This window comes from Talpa europaea, assembly GCF_964194135.1.
Source record: "Talpa europaea genome assembly, chromosome: 1".
NCBI classification, from domain to species: Eukaryota; Metazoa; Chordata; class Mammalia; order Eulipotyphla; family Talpidae; genus Talpa; species Talpa europaea.
In genome coordinates this window covers 102,098,299-102,117,001 of record NC_140073.1, presented here as the reverse complement: position 1 = coordinate 102,117,001, position 18,703 = coordinate 102,098,299, and the positions used below count along the sequence as shown (strand labels likewise).

Sequence of the window (18,703 nt, the reverse complement as noted above, 5' to 3'; positions counted from 1 at the left end):
AAAAACTTATACTCAAATATTCACAGCAGCATTATTCTTTATAGCCCCCAAATGAAAACAACCCAAATGTCCATCAACTGATGAATGGCTAATGGAAAGTGATAGGGATGTTCATGTTATTTTATTCAATCATAAAAAGGAATGAAGTATTAATCCATATGACACCAATGATGAAACTTAAGAATAATTATGCTAAGTAACAGAAGTGAAACACAAAAAGGCATCCTGAGTGACTCCATTTATATGAAATGTAGACAACAGACAAATACATAAACTTCCAGATGTAAATGGATGACCAGCAAGAACTGGGAAATAGGCAATAGATATAAGGTTTCTTTTAGCAGTGATGAAAAAGTTCTAAAATTAGTGATGATGCTTATGCAACATTGTAAACTTCAGAAAAACCACAGATTCATACACTTAAACGATAAAAACTGAACTAAAAAGCACTGGAATTGCCAATTATTTAATCTTCAGATGCCCTGCTATCTTAGCCATCTAGCAGGCATGAATGGATTTAGTCAGCAGTCAAAGCAGATTCCATGGAAGCCAGGAGATCTTGTCTCCATTTCCCTGACAACTTGGATACTCTCACTTGACAAAGGCAGCATTGTCTACATTCACATCTCTTATGACCATCAGTAACTTGGTTGCCTGTTCTAAGGTCCTGTGTTATTTGTAATATGGAGGCAAAATATCTAATTTGCATTGGCTGATGAGCACTGGAAAATGATATATTCAGAGTGCTTTGCCTTTATTAACCATTCAAGAAATGATAGTCAATTCTAACCTCCAGGAGCTAGCTCATCCAGGAAGCATAAAAATCTGGCCTAAAACAGCAAAAATATGTTTTATTCCATTCAAATTATCTTCTAAGTCTGTTGCCTAAAATTCTCTATATGAATTCTAACTGAAAAATACAAAAAAGCAATCACCTAGTGATTGGTGTTACATGCTAACCACTGGAATGAATGATTAGTACACTTTCACCCAGATGTTTAGTCAAATACAAACCTGAATTTCTATACAATTTATACTTGATTGTTTTCATCATTATCAGCTGCCATAAATGATACATTTATATAGGCCAAGCGTCCAGAAAAATACTAGATGGAAATTGGTTCTTACTAAATCAAACAAAATTTTAAGATAGTCCTTAAATCGCTTTTTTCTGCTATGCATTAGGGTTAGGGTTAGGGTTACAGATAAATGTGGAAATGTCGTGGTCTTTGACCTTCAAAGTTTAGTTGATCCTTATTTACGAGGAGGATACAGGTGATCATGGGCCAGACTTATGAGAATGAAAAGGAGAATCTATCTTTTTGCAGCATTAGTTAGTTAATATTCTACTGTGTTCTATAAAGAAAAAAAGAGTTTTAGGCTGCAGGGGGGAGCTGCTGGCGCCGCCGCTACGGCCGAGCGCGACCCTCCGCACCATGCCCCGCATCGATGCGGACCTCAAGCTGGACTTCAAGGATGTCCTGCTCCGACCCAAGCGCAGCAGCCTCAAGAGCCGGTCCGAGGTGGATCTGGAGCGAACCTTCACGTTTCAGAACTCGAAGCAGACCTACTCAGGGATTCCCATCATCGTGGCCAACATGGACACCGTGGGGACCTTCGAGATGGCAGTGGTGATGTCCCAGTATTCCATGTTTATAGCCATTCATAAGCATTATACCCTGGATGACTGGAAGCTCTTTGCCGCGAATCACCCAGAATGTCTGCCGCATATAGCCATCAGCTCTGGCAGTGGGAAGAACGATCTGGAGAAGATGAGCAGCATCCTGGAAGCTGTGCCACAGGTCAAGTTTATCTGCCTGGATGTGGCCAATGGGTATTCAGAGCATTTTGTGGAATTCGTGAAACTCGTCTGTGCCAAATTTCCAGAACACACTATTATGGCAGGGAACGTGGTGACAGGCGAGATGGTGGAAGAGCTGATTTTTTCTGGAGCAGATATAATCAAAGTGGGAGTTGGGCCTGGTTCCGTGTGCACCACCCGCACCAAGACCAGGGTGGGCTACCCCCAGCTGAGCGCCGTGATCGAGTGCACAGACTCTGCCCACAGCCTCAAGGGGCACATCATCTCTCTTCTAGGAGCAAGGAGGGTAAACAGAATGTATACTGATGGGAGAAGAGATGGTGGTACTAGAAGACACTTACGAGCTAGGAAATATCTGGAGGATATGGAGAGATAAATCACTGCACCTTCCAAGATGATTCTGAACAACCACTCAAACTATTCTTTAATGCCCAGAAATGTATGGCTTCTTCTACTTAATCCATTTCTTCTATACAACGTGAAGAAAACAAGTGCAAAGGATAGACTAAGGTCATGGACTACAGGTGCTTTGCTGGTTTCTGGGTTCCTGCTATGAGTGAGACCATCCGGTGTTTTTCATCTTCTTTCTGGCTTGTTTCGCTGAGCATGGTCCCTTCCAGCGCCATCCATGTTGCTGCAAATTGTATGTGTTTGTCTTTTTTGAGTGCTGAATAATGTTCCATGGTGTATATGCACCACATCTTCTTGATCCAGTCATCTGGTTTTGGGCATTTGGGTTGTTTCCAAAGCTTAACTATTATAAATAGTGCTGCTGTAGACATAGGGGTGCAGGTGCCCTTTTGAATTGATGTTTCTGTGTCCTTGGGGTGAACACCTAGGAGTGGAATTGCTGGATCATATGGAGGCTCTGTGTTTGGTGGGTCCAGAGATCTCCACACAGCTCTCCATGGTGGTTGGACCAGTTTGCACTCCCACCAGCAGTGCGGAGAGTTCTTTTTTCTCCACAGCCTCGCCAACATTTGTTGTTACTAGTTTTTTTAATATGTGCCATTCTCGCTGGTGTGAGATGGTGTCTCATGGTACTTTGATTTGCTTTTCCCTGATTACAAGTGGTGCTGAGCATTTTTTCATGTGCCTGTTGGTCATTGGCATTTCCTCTTTGGAGAAGTTCCTTTTTGGCTCTTCTGCCCATTTTGTGACTGGATTATTTACTTTGTTTTTGTTGAGTCTCTTCAGCTCGCTAAGAGGATTCATTATTCCATGAGGACATCAGAAGTCTGTGGACTTAAATCTCTAGAAACTTCTACTAAATATTGATTTTACACATGATCATCACAAAAGAAATCTTTCAGGATCAGTACAATCCTGATTACTTTCTGAACTGTGTAGGTTTTTCTTCTGATTCACCCATGAAAGATACTTGTTTTAGAATTGAAAAATCCCCATACTTTGCCTCCTCTTGTCACCGATGAAGACATGGAGGTGCCGCTGAAAGCCATCTTCCCTCAGCGCCCACGGGCCCTAGGAGGAGACAGTGATGATCACCGAGGGAAGGGAAGGGCAGCCATAGTCTCTTCTGACTTGCTGGAGAAGCAGCTGTCAGTAGTTCTCCTGAAGCCTCCTAATAAAGGTTAAAGGCTCCATTTAATTAAGCCCCTGGCGGGGCCTCCAGCATGACCTAGGGGATAGTCTCAGCGCTCTCACCGCTGCGACCTGAGTTCAAGTCTCGGCCAGGGAGCTACCCGCATAGGTGCGTGGGAGTTAGGCCCATAAGGGGGCGTGGAGCTAGAGCGCATGTGGAGCAGCAGAAGGTCTCTTCTCTCTGTGCCTGCTGCTCTGCTATGCTCTATGCTCCAGATCTCCCCTCGCTCCGCCACCCCGCCCCCTTCCTCCCCTCCCCGCCCCCCACATGTCTTCCTAGTAAAATCTGAAACCTAGATACTCCCGAGTGCCTAAAACAAATGTGAATCAGTTGTGATTAACAAGTACCATGCGACCAAACACCCCTCCATATGTAAAGTATCTATTACCCCAAGTACCTTTTTAATTTTGGCATTTGATAAATCAACTACACCGTTTGTTCAAAAAAAGTTTTAATTAAATGGTAGTGAAAAAGTCACTCTTTATTACCTCTGACAGCATGGCGTATTTATCAGTAATAGGATTAAAGTACAGTTGAATACTTAAAAATAGGATATTAGCCTAAAGGGCTTTATAAATTATCCTCCACTTTATGCTTATTGCATTTCAATACCACCAAAAAACAGGGCATATCTTTACAATACATGTGATAAAATATGAGTTGACCACACTGAGCGAGTTTCAGGCAGGGGGTAAATCTGATTACAGGCATAATGCTAGGAAAAACTGTTTATAGTTCCATTTTACATTTTCTGCATTTTTTTAGTATACAGATTTCAACTTTTAAATTTTCTAATGGCTGAAGTTACTTCCTTTTACATCGCCTTTGAAAAATTGCAATGTTTTAATTGGTTCACATTAAAGACTCTTAGAAGCTTGAAGAAAAAAAGTCTTTCCAGATGAGCAAGAGGTTGGATAAATGTAATGACATATGGTTTGTTTTTTATAGCTACAATATGCGAAAAAATAGAAGCATAACACATGTATTCAATGATATATATGTATTTATACATATAAATATATATTCTGCTTATAAATTATGAGATAAGATTATTTTGTACAAATGTGATTTTGTTTTCTCTTTCTTGTTCCCTTTATGAATAAAAATAACAACCGAAACTTAGAACAATTTTAAACATCTCATTATACCAGGAATCTAGCAAAAGATAAAATCACGGCATGCAAAGTTCCAGCTCAAACTGGTGGCGGGGACATCTCCAGGGTCTCAGAGCCTCAGGGCGGGAAGACTGTCCACTGATGTGCTCACTGAATCTTCTGCACCTGCCAGGCTTCCTCGAAATCATCCCAGATGGATGGGTCGTGAACCGCTTCTTCAGTATCTCTCATAGGGATATTTCTCCCATCCTCTGGCAAACTCAGAACTTCTCCTGGAAGTTTTTCCTTTATTCCCCTGCATCCCTGAACCAAATACATCAGGCTTAGTGAGGATAGGGGATCTGATGATCACACTCAATATTCTACGTACTCAGTTTTTCAAATTTCAAGACTATTGTGAAACGACCGCTTTTTTTCCTTCAAAACTAAAAATAATCTCAAGATAAACTTTTCTCTTGTGTGCAATATAGAATTATTATTTTTTAACCTTTCGATGGCTTACACCCATTTTCACAAGATGCTTTTTTTTGCAGAAAACTGTTCTAACCTGGGAAGAGAATGGCACATGGAGAGGATTACCTCCAAGAAACAAAAATGAGTCAAATGCACTAGGAAGTCTTAGGTAACAGAGCAGGGCGCACGCTCAAGACAGATCTTAAAGACTGAGAAGAGCAGAGCTTCATCATTATTCCATCACCTCCAAATGGTGGCTCTGTTGCAGCTAAGTTTCCTCAGCCCAGGCCCAGCCTCTGCCATCTTGTCTCTGTACCGACTAGCTGCTCTGTGTCTCCCAACTTCTTTCACTTCAGCCAGCTCGTAATTAGTAACTGAAGGATCGCACTCTCTACCTTCAAAAGGTGCTGATTCTATTAGCAGTTTAACTTTTTAGCTTGGAAATTTTCCAACATTTCTGTAAAGTTTCTCTTGGGTAAACAGTGAACCCTGTTTACTCATCAGTTAATTCCAACAGTTAATCATGATTCCGTCATACTTGTATTAGTTATACCTGTACGCTGCACCTCTTCACTATTTTTGTCTTTTAGCTAAAATTTATGTGACGTGAAATCACAAATTTTAGCTGATTGTTTGGACAATGGGACATACCTGAGTAAGCAAACCTCTTTCATAATAGTATTTAAATCTCTCCACAAACTTTCTTGCTAAATAGTCCTCTCCCTTTCTCTTCCAAGAGGCAACCACAGTACTGGGGATTTTTAACCTTATTTTTGCCTGTTCTTCAACTTTCATAAATGGATTCATACAGTACTTTGGGTTTTTGTGCCAGAGTTTTTTTTGCTCAGCATTATCTGTGCAATTCATCCACTTTGCTGCCAGTATCAGTTATTGATTCTTTCTTGTTATTGTTGCTGAGTAGTATTTTACTGCATGAATTCAGGACCACAGTTTATCTTTTCTCTTTGCTGATGGACAGTTTGTTTGTTTTCAATTTTTAGCTATTGTAAACAAAGCTATTTTGGTCATTTTTGTACTACTCAATTTTGTGGACATATGCTTTCGTTTCTCTTGGGTAAAATACCTAGAGTGGATTTGCTAGGTCAAAGGATAGTTGTATATTTAGCTTTAAAGTTTAATGTTTCCCCCAAAGTCACTATAATGTTATCACTGCCTTTTAAATCGCATTTATTTTTGTTGTAAAGAGATAATTAAATTGCAAAAAATTCCAAGCAGTGTAACAAATATATATTGAGAAGTGTTTTGTTTCTGTCTTCCCTACTGCCTCCTACAGGTAAGTATATATTATTGATTTCTCGGGTCTGCTTCCACACAGCTGTGAGCAAATAAACATATATTTGTCTCCCTCTCTTCTAATGCAAAAGGTAGTCTACTATATATTTACAATGCAACTCCTTATTTTCACCTAGCAGCATTATCTTGGAGTCTTTCAATATTGGCAAATGAAGAACTTCCTCGTTCTTTTTCTAAACACTGCTGGATTGACTACAACCTGTTACTAATATACACAGTGCGGCAGTGAAGAACCTTGTAGCACATCATCACATAGAGATGTAGAAATACACATGAGATAAATTTTCAGAATTGTGCTTTAGCCTTATATGATGAAGGGTTATAGTTATTTGCAATTTTGATAATATTGCCACAGTGCCCCCCATAAGGGTGGTGACATACTATGCTCCCATCAATAAGAGAATCCCCCATGTCCAGTCTTGCCACCAGAGTGCACCGTGAACTTGGATCTTTATATTCTCCAACATTTCAAAGTAAGTGTTATGAACAGTTGAAAAACATGAACAGTTGAAAAAAATTACCCAGTGATTTTCTAAGGTGAGGTCCTAAGTAGGACCAGTTACATAATTTGTGTGACCAATGTAAGACAAAAACCTGAAGTCATGTTCAAATAGAATTAAGAATTTCAACAGGTTAAGAGTGAAGTATTAAGTCAAACATAGGACCCTTCTAAGCATGTGGCCCAAAGGAATGGCCCAGATCATCAGTCTGTGAGAATTGTCCCCCATCCTAAGCATCATAAAGCAAGGAAGAAATCTTTGACTAAGTAGCTTTTTTATCTTAAAACTTAATGTAAGTTTTTGCACTCAACTCATTTGATAACTATGTGGTACATCATGTATACCAAGTCAAACTGACCTTTCAGAAAGGCATAGAACAGCTATTGTATGGCAACACACCTGTCATTACCAGGAACCCCCATACTGCCTGATGGGAAAGGAATTGTCTCAGAAAATTCCTGCTTCCATACAACCTTTTAAACAATATTTCTATATATAAAGGGCCATACTTATTCCTGTCTTGTGTCTAAAGACCTGAATAAGTGCAATGACACCAAGTGGAGGCTGTGTTGGGACAGTCAATGAAAGAAGACACAGATGTCCAAATTACACTTAATGTTTGTCTTAATTTCTGACAATACATTGCCTATTACATTGCCCTTCCAAGAGAGGAAGCAGTATTCTATATAGCAATTCTCTTAATGTTTCTGCATTCTCAGAATGCTTATCAGAATGGTGTTGGGGAACTCCAAGAATTAGGGGTTGGTGGACTGGAGGTGAAGCTAGAGGAAGTTGCTAAAAGAACTTGGGGTAGTCACGTCCGAAATACTAGAAAGCAAGTGGGAGTGAGGGAAAGAAACACATTTTGTAGGTAGATATTGGTAGGCTGTATTGACTGAGATGTCAGGTGTTGTGTTTTGTTTTTGTTTTTGTATTTTATGATTGCAATTTATTTTTTATTTTTATTTTTATTTTATATATTTGTTACATCATTTTTGCACAATATATGCATTTTCATCTTGGTTATAGTCCCCATACAATTCCCACCACCCTGGTTTTGATCCTACTTCCTTCTCTCCCCCCTGTAGTGTGTCCCTGGTTTATAGTTGCTTGTTGATTTTGATTTTACTTTATTATAATCGTTTATTCAGGTAATGTTGGCTTTCAATACTGTGTATGTTTTAGGTGTATAGGTTCACACCTCTATAAATGTTTGTTTTCACACAACACCCACCACCAAAGCACCAATAATCCTCCACCATGTAATGGTTTTTAAATACATCATCCCGGGCCTCCCCGGTGGCGCAGCGGTTGAGCGCTGGGTTGCGAAACTGCGCGCGGCCTCTGCGACGCCGGTTCGATCCCCGGCTGCTCCCCGGCCACCAGAGGAGGGTCCCACATGGCGTGCAGACCTCTCCTGCCGCCCGCTGCTCCCCTCAGCAGTGTACTTCGGACCTTCTGCCTGCTCTGCTCCCTGCTCTGGCTCTGGTGAATTCTCTCACCCTCCCGCGCTTCTGACTGTACCCAGTGCATGTAAAAACAAAACAAACAAACAAACCAGCAAACAAATAAATAAAGCATGCCTCTATAAAAAAAAAATAAATAAATAAATAAATAAATAAATAAATACATCATCCCAAGAGCTTTCTTAGGACACTCCCCAAATTGGTAGTATTTAGAAAGTAAAGAGACAGACAGGCAGGCAGGCAGGTAGAAGCTGGCAAAGAAACATTTGTTCAAATTGCAAAGGGAATGCCAAACAATAAAATATAGCCACTATACTTATGAGAATTGAGGCTAGCGAGAACAATTTGATAACATATTAAACTAATCCACACTTTCATGTCTTCACTGTATTTATAATTGTAATGCAGAGGGCAGTGAGGTGTGCCACGTTCTCTGCTCTCTCACCCCCTCTGCTGGTAGTGCTAAAAAACTGTCCTCAGGTCAAAATTGCAGGTATCAGGGAGAAAGTGAGGAAAATGAGCTGGATATTTTATGTAAAGCCATACCTTCTCAAACTCTAATTGGTATACAAATTGCCTGGGAGTCTTAGTGAAATGCAAATTGTTATTCAGTAAGTCTGTGTTTGGACCAAAGATTCTGCATTTTTAGTAAGCTCGCAGTTTATGCTGCAACTTGGGCCAAAGGGCCAAACTTCGAAGAGCAAGACTTTCTATCATCAATAGTCACCGACACACACAAAAAAGCTCTACTTCAGTCTCCCAGTTTCACATAGAATTTATCTCTGTTGACTTTAAATATGCTATATCCAACAGAGCATCCAACCCACAAATTTAACACTTTAAGCTACTGGGAATGTCTCTCCAATTACCTCAATGATTTACTTCTGTGCTCGTCATCAGCTTTGTCACACACTTGATTGTATTAGAACATTGAATCTAGTTGGGAAATGTTGAAATGATGTCATCAGATGTAATCAGATTTTCGTTTCAGAAGAGTCATTTAGCCAACTGTCTCGTTTAACAAATCAGGAAGCTGAGGCAAAAGGGACTATGACTTACCTCAGGTCACACAGCTTGTTGATAGCAGAGAGATGAAAATCTAATTACACAAACACTGCCCAATGCTATTTGTTCAGTTGTTTTTCATTTTTCTTTCTCCGCAGTGAACAGACTCAGTCCTGCTAAATCCTATGGATCACTCGAGTCCTAAGTGGTAGATCACAAAGTTCAGGAATTAGGACAGTGTTCACCTCATCTCAACAGCATTCCTCCAACCTTACTGTTGCAAATTAGGCTCCAGCTTTCTTATCAATAAAGAATACAATGATTTGTTTCTGTGCTCATCATCAGTTTTGTCACGCTGATGTGTATCTCTTATTTTATTAGCCTTTAATATCCATTACAAGAAAAAAAATACTAAATCTTGCCTTAACAGCATCACTTATCCTGGATTTTAATACTGATTTTGCTTTATCTTTTCTGCCTTGTTCCAATTTATTGCACCAAGAAATATAGGGTCTTAATTCATATTCTTTAAAATTCCCCACCAAAATTATATAAGTAAATTCCATGTAGTGGGGATAAGAAGACTCTTCATCAAGGTATTCTGAGTGACTGATTTATTGTTTAGTAGATGAATTACGTATATTCAGAAAAAATTCATCATAACTAGATAGCAAACAGAAGGACGTGTTAAGAATCACATGAGGTGTTACTCAAAGTGGGGTTTGACGTGACAATGTCATTTTTTTTCTGTCATCAGCATCAAAATTCACTTTAGAGTATTTACCTGATTTTCATGGTTGACTGAATAAAAGGTGAATTTCCAAGCTGCCCTTTCTATTCTCAATCAAAAAAAAAAAAAGACAGAGAGTAAATAAAAAGTTTCCTCATCTCTGAGGTCCCACCCAATGTAAGCGAAGAATGCTGATGAGCAAAGTGAGTGGGCGAGTGAAATCGTTCGTAACAAAAACCCATTATTTACAGATGAGAAATTTATATTGTCAGCGTAATATCTGTGAGGCTAAACACTGGAGAGTATATAAAAGCAGTGAGCTTTGGTGCAGGAGTACAGAGCTCAAGACCAGCACATCCAAAGTTCTACAGAGAGCTCGCTCTCTCTCCACCTGCTCTGTTCTTCCTCCCACGGTCAGAAGGTAAGATTACTGAATGATTGTAAGATTATTAATCTTGATTTAAGGATATTAGTTTTTAAGGGGGTAAAATATTATGACTCAAAGATTTGTTTTTTTCATTTTATACTTTATTGATAATAATACACTGAGCATAATTGAGATTAAAAAGGTGATATAAAATGCATGTCCATTTACTTCAATATAGTGAAGTTATAAAGTGAGTGAGAGAAGTCACCCAATGCAAAGATATAAAATAGAAAGAAAACAGATTCAAATCAATGCACTTTAAGAAGATTTAACTGTTATGGTAACTGCATTTTAAAAATAAGTGATAGCATTTTGAAAAATAAACATTTTCTTGGATTTGATAAATGCATATATTACTTTGAACAGAAGGCGCCTTTTAATTCAGCAGAAATGTGTCCATTAGGGAGGCTATCACAGCAATTGCTCCTCATCAATGAAAGCTCATTGGTTTTCCAGAAGAACCGAATCAACATCATATTTCAAATATTCAAATTTATAATAAGTCTATCAAAAAACCAAAGTCCATGAAATCAGCTCTTTGTAAGTAAAATACAACTTATTTGGTGTGGAGAACAAATATCATTGATATATAATTCTTTGGATGAAGCTGAGTAAAACCACAGATTAATAATTATTTACTTATTATTGAGGACTAATAGTTGTAAATAAAACATACTCATGTTCTGAAATGAAATTTTCGTAAATCTCTTTAGAAAAACAAAACAGATCTTCTACCTTTTTAAGTTCATAAGGACAAAGCACAATTTTACAACGATCCTCAATGGAGTCAACTGCAAAGTCCAGTGTTTTTTCCACATCTTAAGAACCTGTGCGGAAATGAGCTGACCAGTTTAAAAAGTATTTGATGTATTTAGGGGCATGATATAATGTCAACTTGCCTAAGTCTAATCTTTCAAAAGAAAACTTTTTAAAAAGGGAATATTATTGTTATCATAGTTTCCTCCTAAATTTGGATGGAAATGTGTTATTTCTTACAAAACTTCAGATTCTCTTTTTACAATACCTAAATTAAATTGCAGGGGGTGGAGATACTTGGGAAATTTTCTTGTATTGAATAACATTCTGATACTATACATAGATTTGTTTTCTCAGTAGTGGTATTTAAACAATTAACCTTATTCTTCATTTTTTCACAATTCTGTAGACTTCCACAAAATGAGTGCCTGCTTCCAATAGGACTCATTTTACTGCCTGCAGGGGGTTCTGACTTTTCACTTCTGTGTTTGTCTCTTCCTGAAAGCATGAATTTATGATTGCAAATCATAATCGGAATACTCTACCTAGATCCATGGCAAGATTGCCAAAGCTTACTGACTAGGTAAACTGAAGCACAACAAAACACAAAATTAGTAATTTGATGTTGATGAATGAAAAGCATTGAATATATAATTTCTATTGTCTTGCTATGTCTCATTGTCCACTTAATCTAAAAAGACAGCATTTCAAAGAAAAAAAATACCATGGTAGTTCTTCCAATCTCCATGTTTTAGTGCCAAAGATATCTAGCAAATATGGCTAAGATGTTAAAGAAAAGATTGATAGTGAAAAATTATATTTGTAAAATCTTTATTTCAAACCAAATGCCTTTTGCTAAAAATACTCTTTTCAAATTATTTATGGATAAGCATAATCAAACTTGGATTAAAATCCCCACTTCTCACAGTAAACATGGTCAGACTTGAAAGTAGCAGAGAAAGTCCAGGGCAATATTGAACGAGGTTTCTATTCAGAAAATAGAGGCACTAGCCCCGTGGGGACTCTGCCCTACTTCACGGTGCCCCCACCCATCTGCACCGCAGCACCATGTCCTTGGCAGCCTCTAGCTTCACAGAGCATCTGCTTGTGATATGAGGACAGGCAACCAGGTGTATCCTACAACCAGGTCTAGGGTGTCACTAGCAGTGAATGACGAATGACGTGTCCTGGACTAAGTCCAATTATAAAACATCCGAGGGACTTCCAAGACTTCAAAGCAAGCATTAATTTTCCTTATGACAGTGATCTCTTAGTTTCTTAGTTGTGATTGTTCAAGTTGCCAGAAGCATTAGTTCTTGTTGCAAATTGCTTGTCTTTAAAATGATTTTTTTCTTTAATTTAGAACAGGTCAAAGCACCCTAAAATACCTCAAATCTGTTGGCCGCTTTATAATTACAAAGTCTAGACCAAGTTACACTATTTAAAATATAAATGAATAATACATCTGAACCGACAGCTGGTATGCCAAGTTGTAGCCTGAGGCTGCTTTAAGATGGTTGAAATGCAGTATAATGTAAATGCTTGGAAGTGAAGGACTATTAATTGAAAGCCAGACTGATAGTGAAGGGGGAGGCATTATGGATAAGGTGCCATTCAGGCTAACCATATGTAGCATATCATCTACAGTGGATATTTTAATGTTTATCGTGGACATTTTTAATTTTGAGTCTGGAAGTGAGCCTTCTAATCATTAACAGAAGTGCCCTATACTAATGAAAAATCTTAATGGTGGAACATATCTTTTGTATCCTTTTTTTGCCACAAAAAAATACCTGGGGGAATAATATATCCTCTTTAAAATGAAGCTGGAGATATAATCAGAATAAAATTAATTCACTTGTTCTTTCAATTTACAATATTTATTTAGTCAAAATACTAATTTAGACCAACATGCCCACCCCCCCCACCCCAACTCTATGTTCCAACAGACAGCAAAAATGAAGACCATTTACTTTGTGGCTGGATTGTTTATGCTGGTACAAGGCAGCTGGCAACGTTCCCTTCAAGATACAGAGGAGAAAGCCAGGTACTAAATCTTTAGATTAGAACTCAAATAGCACTGGGGTTAGAAGACACCTTAGAAAAATAATGGCTCATGAATAGCTCAGTAATTTAGAGTAACTACTGTAAGCAATTTTCATATATTAAATATCATTGTGATAAGACTTTTCTGGAGTATAAACCAAAGTGTATGTTGTTTCATAACCCCAAGAACAGGCATGTTGAAAATGTGTCCTATGGATAATTATGGTTCTTTGAAATCTTCAGTTGATACAATCCATCCATCCATTCACTGCTCACATACATAGTACATTATTTTCATTACTTATACCAACTTTTTCTCTTTTCTATTCCATTTAAAAATAACATTGTTTCTTGCTAATTGTAAATGTCCTACACGTTCATGACAGGAAATATAAAAAATATGTAAAAAACTTAAGTATTCAAAATTCATTGTCCAGAGAAAACTATTCATAATTTTGAAATCTAGTATGTTCTTCTCCTCTGTGTGTGTGTGTTTGTGTGTGTGTGTGTGTCCTGCATGGAAATAGACCTCAGATTATTATATATAGCTTTGTGTTGTATTTTTACTCTTGGAATTATACTGTTAGCTTTTCTTACTATCACTAAAAATATTATTAGATGTATAGTAGTTAATGGCTACATACTATTACATCTCATAAATGTACTTATTTAACTGTTCCTCCTATATTGAACACTTAACAGTTATTCAAATTTTTGCACAAGGAGTAGTGCAAATGACATTTTCCCCTACGTGTCTCACTCTTTTCTGAGGATGGATTTCTAGTAGCAAAATTATTATGTCAAAGGGTTTAAATGAGCTTAAATCTCTTATATACTATCTTGCCAACTTATTTTCAGGAAAATTATACACGTGTACATTCCCCATCGGCAGTATAGAAACAGTCCTCTCACGATATTTCCCCTCAAATTTAATCTTTGTTAATTTGACAGGTAAAAAAAAAATAGAATCTCATTTCCATTTAACGGTATTAATCACATTGAATATTTTCCCATATTTTCCATGTCAACCAACTGTTGATTACTGACATGTGGATTGCCCATTATTCAGTTTCAAATGAGCACATGTGCTTTTGCTCATCTTTCTTTGAACTTTGAATTGTCTTGGTTCTACATTAACTACCACGTAATTGGGTAATTGCACCACTTTTTAAAAATATTAATATACGCAAAACAGACTTGGGAACATATCTGCTGTCCAAACAAATAATTTGGGATCCTTCACTCATTTAAAATATTCAAGTCATTGCTCTCTCCTGTCATTGTTAGCATAATCATGAGTAAATGAATTATTTGAATTATGGTTTATTTAATACTATTGGGAGGGGGAGGAGCCAGTTGAAAAAAATCTGTTGCTGAAATTGAGGTGTATTCAACTTTAATAAAACTATGGGAATCCCATGACAAGCAACGGTCTCTCGACTACCTATTGAAATGCCCAAAGCTGAATTTTACAGATAAAATACTTAATAAGTAAATCCAGTGTTGCGAAGATATTTTGTTGTACCAATCACCATTCTTTACAGATCATTCCCAGCTCCCCAGACAGACCCACTCAATGACCCGGATCAGATGAATGAAGACAAGCGCCATTCACAGGGAACATTCACCAGTGACTACAGCAAGTATCTGGACTCTAGGCGTGCCCAGGATTTTGTGCAGTGGTTGATGAACACTAAGAGGAACAAGTAAGAGTCTGACCTTGGTCAGAAATGTACACATAAATATGTTTAAAATATCCCCAGAATTTCTTAAGTTATCCTGCTCAAATAGTGCCCATAAACTCCTCCAGTTTTAATGATTTTCAAGATTGGGGACGTCATTCTCTGAATATTCCATTCATTTACTTCTCAGAACACTCTCCCACCCTCCAATGGGACATAGACTTTATTTTCCAAACTGTGATCTTTGTAATATTTACTCTTTTGCCCAATTTCCTTTGAAATCAAGAGCTGACTTTTGTGACCTTTGAGAGAAAGGGTTTAATTTCAGACCACATGACGGAGTAAATTCAACATACTCTTGCAGGGCTCAAGGTAGTAACTTTGATCACATTGAAAATATCCCTCAGCCAAGTTAATAATGGTAAGGAATAGAAACAGATGCAGTCATTTTCTTGTGGAATACAATCCAAGATACACATTTAAAATTACAGCCTCACTCCTCAGCATAAAGAGAAAAGAAGGCAAATAAGAACACAAGCTTGTCGTAAAGCATACATTTTAATGTTGGAATTTCTTTGACAGTGTTGGGTTTTTTGCTGCATCTAGGCTACTGGAGGAAATCATCCGCAAGGGCTTCACAGAGATGGTGGAATTTCACAATTTCTTTGGAGGGTGGCCCATAAGGGGAAGGGATTTATGCATACAAAGTAGCTAAATGAATCTGCAAATCAGGAAAAGGGCATATATTTGCCTGGATAGAATGGAGAAGAAAAAGTGAGAGAGAATGAACATAAGCCAGCAGGAGGAATAAGAGAGACAGAGCGGTAAGCTAGAGCTTCAAGTGAGGCTACAACAGCAGGAAAGATGGTCTTGGTCAGGGCAGACCGTGAGGGAAGTTCCTGTGAAGGACAAGTGAGATCACTGGCGAAATGTAAGAAATCACAAATTTGGAAAAAATGAAAACAGCTGTCTTCTTTCCTAGAAAGGAAATGCCACGACTTGGTAAATTAATGTAAAGGAATCCTTACTGTCAGCCCTTTTCTGTTGTGTGTTTAAGATAAGACCTTTCAGGGGTAATAATCCCAGGGCGATTGAGGACAGCTAGTCAACCACATCCATGGAGCACTCAGCACATACTGAAAGTGACATGGCCATCTTCTTAGCTTTCCTCCATGGCTAGCAGACCACACATTTTCTTTAGTCCATTATCATGTGGTCCTCTACATGACATTTTGAGATGATCCTTTGCTTTCCCTTGAATCAATTAACTCTGACCTCTTACATTGGAATTTCAAATAACTGCCTTTTTTGCACTAGCATATCTCATCGGAAAGTCATATTTATCAAGACTAAAGTAAACACAGCTTTAATAATTAATGACACATTGAAGCAGGACAGGGTAAAAATGGCTGTGCTGGGTGGAGTGGCGGAGATTTAGCGTTCTCTCATCTATCTTCAACACAGATAATTAATGTAGCTTCAAGACAAACCTCCCAGCCATCCTATCTCCCTACGCTCCTCCTACGTAGAATCCCGAACCCAAAGCTGCCACTGCTTATAGGTGAGAACCATATTGCTAAAGAGACAGATCTTCAATTTAACTTTCACATTTCCTTCAGGAATAACATTGCCAAACGTCATGATGAATTTGAGAGACATGCTGAAGGGACCTTTACCAGTGATGTAAGTTCTTATTTGGAAGGCCAAGCTGCCAAGGAATTCATTGCTTGGCTGGTGAAAGGCCGAGGAAGGAGAGAGTAAGTCTGAATATTCTTATTTAACATTTATTTTCGTTGCTTGATGCTGAAAACCTAGACAAGAGTTATTTATATATGGATCTGGATTAAAGAAGCAATTAGTATAGTCTCTCAAAGTAAGGAAATAACTCCTATTTGCAGAAGACAGTGATACAGTATATATAAACATCTAATTTATTTTGGCCTTGGTAGCAAGTATGAATAATAGCGTCAAACAGGTTACATTTTTATTCCCTATGGTAGTTGTGTTATAGTTAAGGGATTAACTTGTGAATGCAGGACACTTTTCAAGAGTGCTTTTGATGACAACACCAGGACAGTAAGCTTAAACCAGGATTGTCCCAGGAAAACTAGGGATAAGGAAAAAAGAAGGAAATAATTCAGAAAACTTTAAGTTTGACTTCCTTGGATTTTAACACAACAGACCCCCGACCTATCTCATTCTCTCAAGCTCATGTTCAACTCATGTCAACTCTGTTTTTATAACAAGACTTAAGACAAGCTTACTGAAACGTAAAGAGATCTCAACACAAAAGAAAACTGGCATTGTGACTAATTTTTTAAATATTAACAACCAAAAATACAAAAACCAATGGTAAAATAGTCGTTTCAGTTGAGAATATTTTTTAGTATTTTAAAGGAATACCAAAAATTCTGCAATGTTAAGCCGATCAAAGAGAAAACGTAACAGACAAAATTTTCATTTTTTCATACTGCATTTTACAAGTTTGTTTTGATAATCGTCAGCTTTCACAGTGTATATACTTTTGGAATTACAGACAAATTAATCATCTCAACAGTAATTTCTGTGTTGCCGATACCCTGAAAATGTTAAAGCACCAGGAGTATGGAAGAGGACATGACTTTCTAGAAGTTTGGTTTCTGACCCCAACTGTGCTCTTTACCACCTAAATAACTCCCTTTCCGACATGCAGGCTTCTGTGAGGCTGTTTACACGTGCTCTGTAAATAGAAACTTAATGTTTCCTTAATGACCTTCACACGTGCTCTTTGTGATGGACAATCAATAAACATTTACTGAAAACTTTTAACTAAATACCAACTTTATTTCTGTATTTATTAGTTTCCCAGAAGAAGTAGCCATGGTTGAAGAACTTAACCGCAGACATGCGGATGGCTCTTTCTCTGATGAAATGAACACAGTGCTTGATAATCTTGCCACCCGGGATTTTATAAACTGGTTGCTTCAAACCAAAATTACTGACAGGTGACTGCATTTTAGTTCATTCTCAAAACCATGTGAACCTCTGAAATTACTATCATACTGCTATAGGTTGCTCGCTATAAAGGAATCTTCATTCTCTTGGTATATGATCAAAGTTATGAATCATTTAAAAGTGCATTATTATATTCATTTTTGATTATTAGAGTTTTATCCATTCACCCATTTACTTTTTTAAAAAAGTACTTCTTGAATGTCAATAAAGGATGAGGCATTCAGAGCACAGATATGAATAAAACACGGAAATGTTAAGTCATTTATATATTAATGTCACATTGCAAATTACTATATATATGTTGAAATTTTATCATGGTATAAAATACCAGTATACATGGTATTATATACTTAATGTAATAAGCACAGTAGTAAAAATCTAAAAAAAAAGATCAACCAAAAATTATGTATCTTGATGGGTTATAGTTAATTACTTTTAATAATTATTGATAAACATTATATTAATATTTCAGTAGAGTATGTTTAGGATAAGTCATCTCTGAATGTAAATACCTAAGAATACAATTGAATGAAAAGGATTTATAGAATGAAGGACTGATAAATTACTTTCATCAAAATAAATCAATGAAAATAATTCCTGTCTAAGTTAAGTATAGCAGCTGGGTCTTACAGCCACATAAAATCATTCTCTCTCTCTTTTTTTTTTTATCTCTAGGAAATAAGTATGTCACTATTCAAGATCATCTTCACAAGATCATCTGCCAGCAACATGGAATGTTTGAAATTTTAAGTTGTGTAAATTTAAGAGGTGTATTCTGAAGTCATATTGC

General features: G+C 37.4%; 2 protein-coding genes across 2 annotated transcripts; both read left to right on the top strand.

The window, feature by feature from the left end:
• Nucleotides 1-1,436: 1,436 nt before the first annotated feature.
• Nucleotides 1,437-12,636, top strand: LOC311186198 (GMP reductase 1-like; the record flags this gene model as incomplete). Its single annotated transcript, XM_084257080.1, has 4 exons — nucleotides 1,437-2,108; nucleotides 7,527-7,652; nucleotides 10,260-10,429; nucleotides 12,555-12,636. 4 exons carry the CDS (start codon nucleotides 1,437-1,439, stop codon nucleotides 12,634-12,636), a joined length of 1,050 nt encoding a protein of 349 aa, XP_084113206.1.
• Nucleotides 12,637-13,149: 513 nt separating this feature from the next.
• GCG (glucagon) lies at nucleotides 13,150-17,907 on the top strand (the record flags this gene model as incomplete). Its single annotated transcript, XM_084229612.1, has 4 exons — nucleotides 13,150-13,238; nucleotides 14,782-14,943; nucleotides 16,539-16,676; nucleotides 17,760-17,907. The coding sequence occupies 4 exons, from the start codon at nucleotides 13,150-13,152 to the stop codon at nucleotides 17,905-17,907; spliced, it is 537 nt and encodes a 178-aa protein (XP_084085738.1).
• Nucleotides 17,908-18,703: the final 796 nt, after the last annotated feature.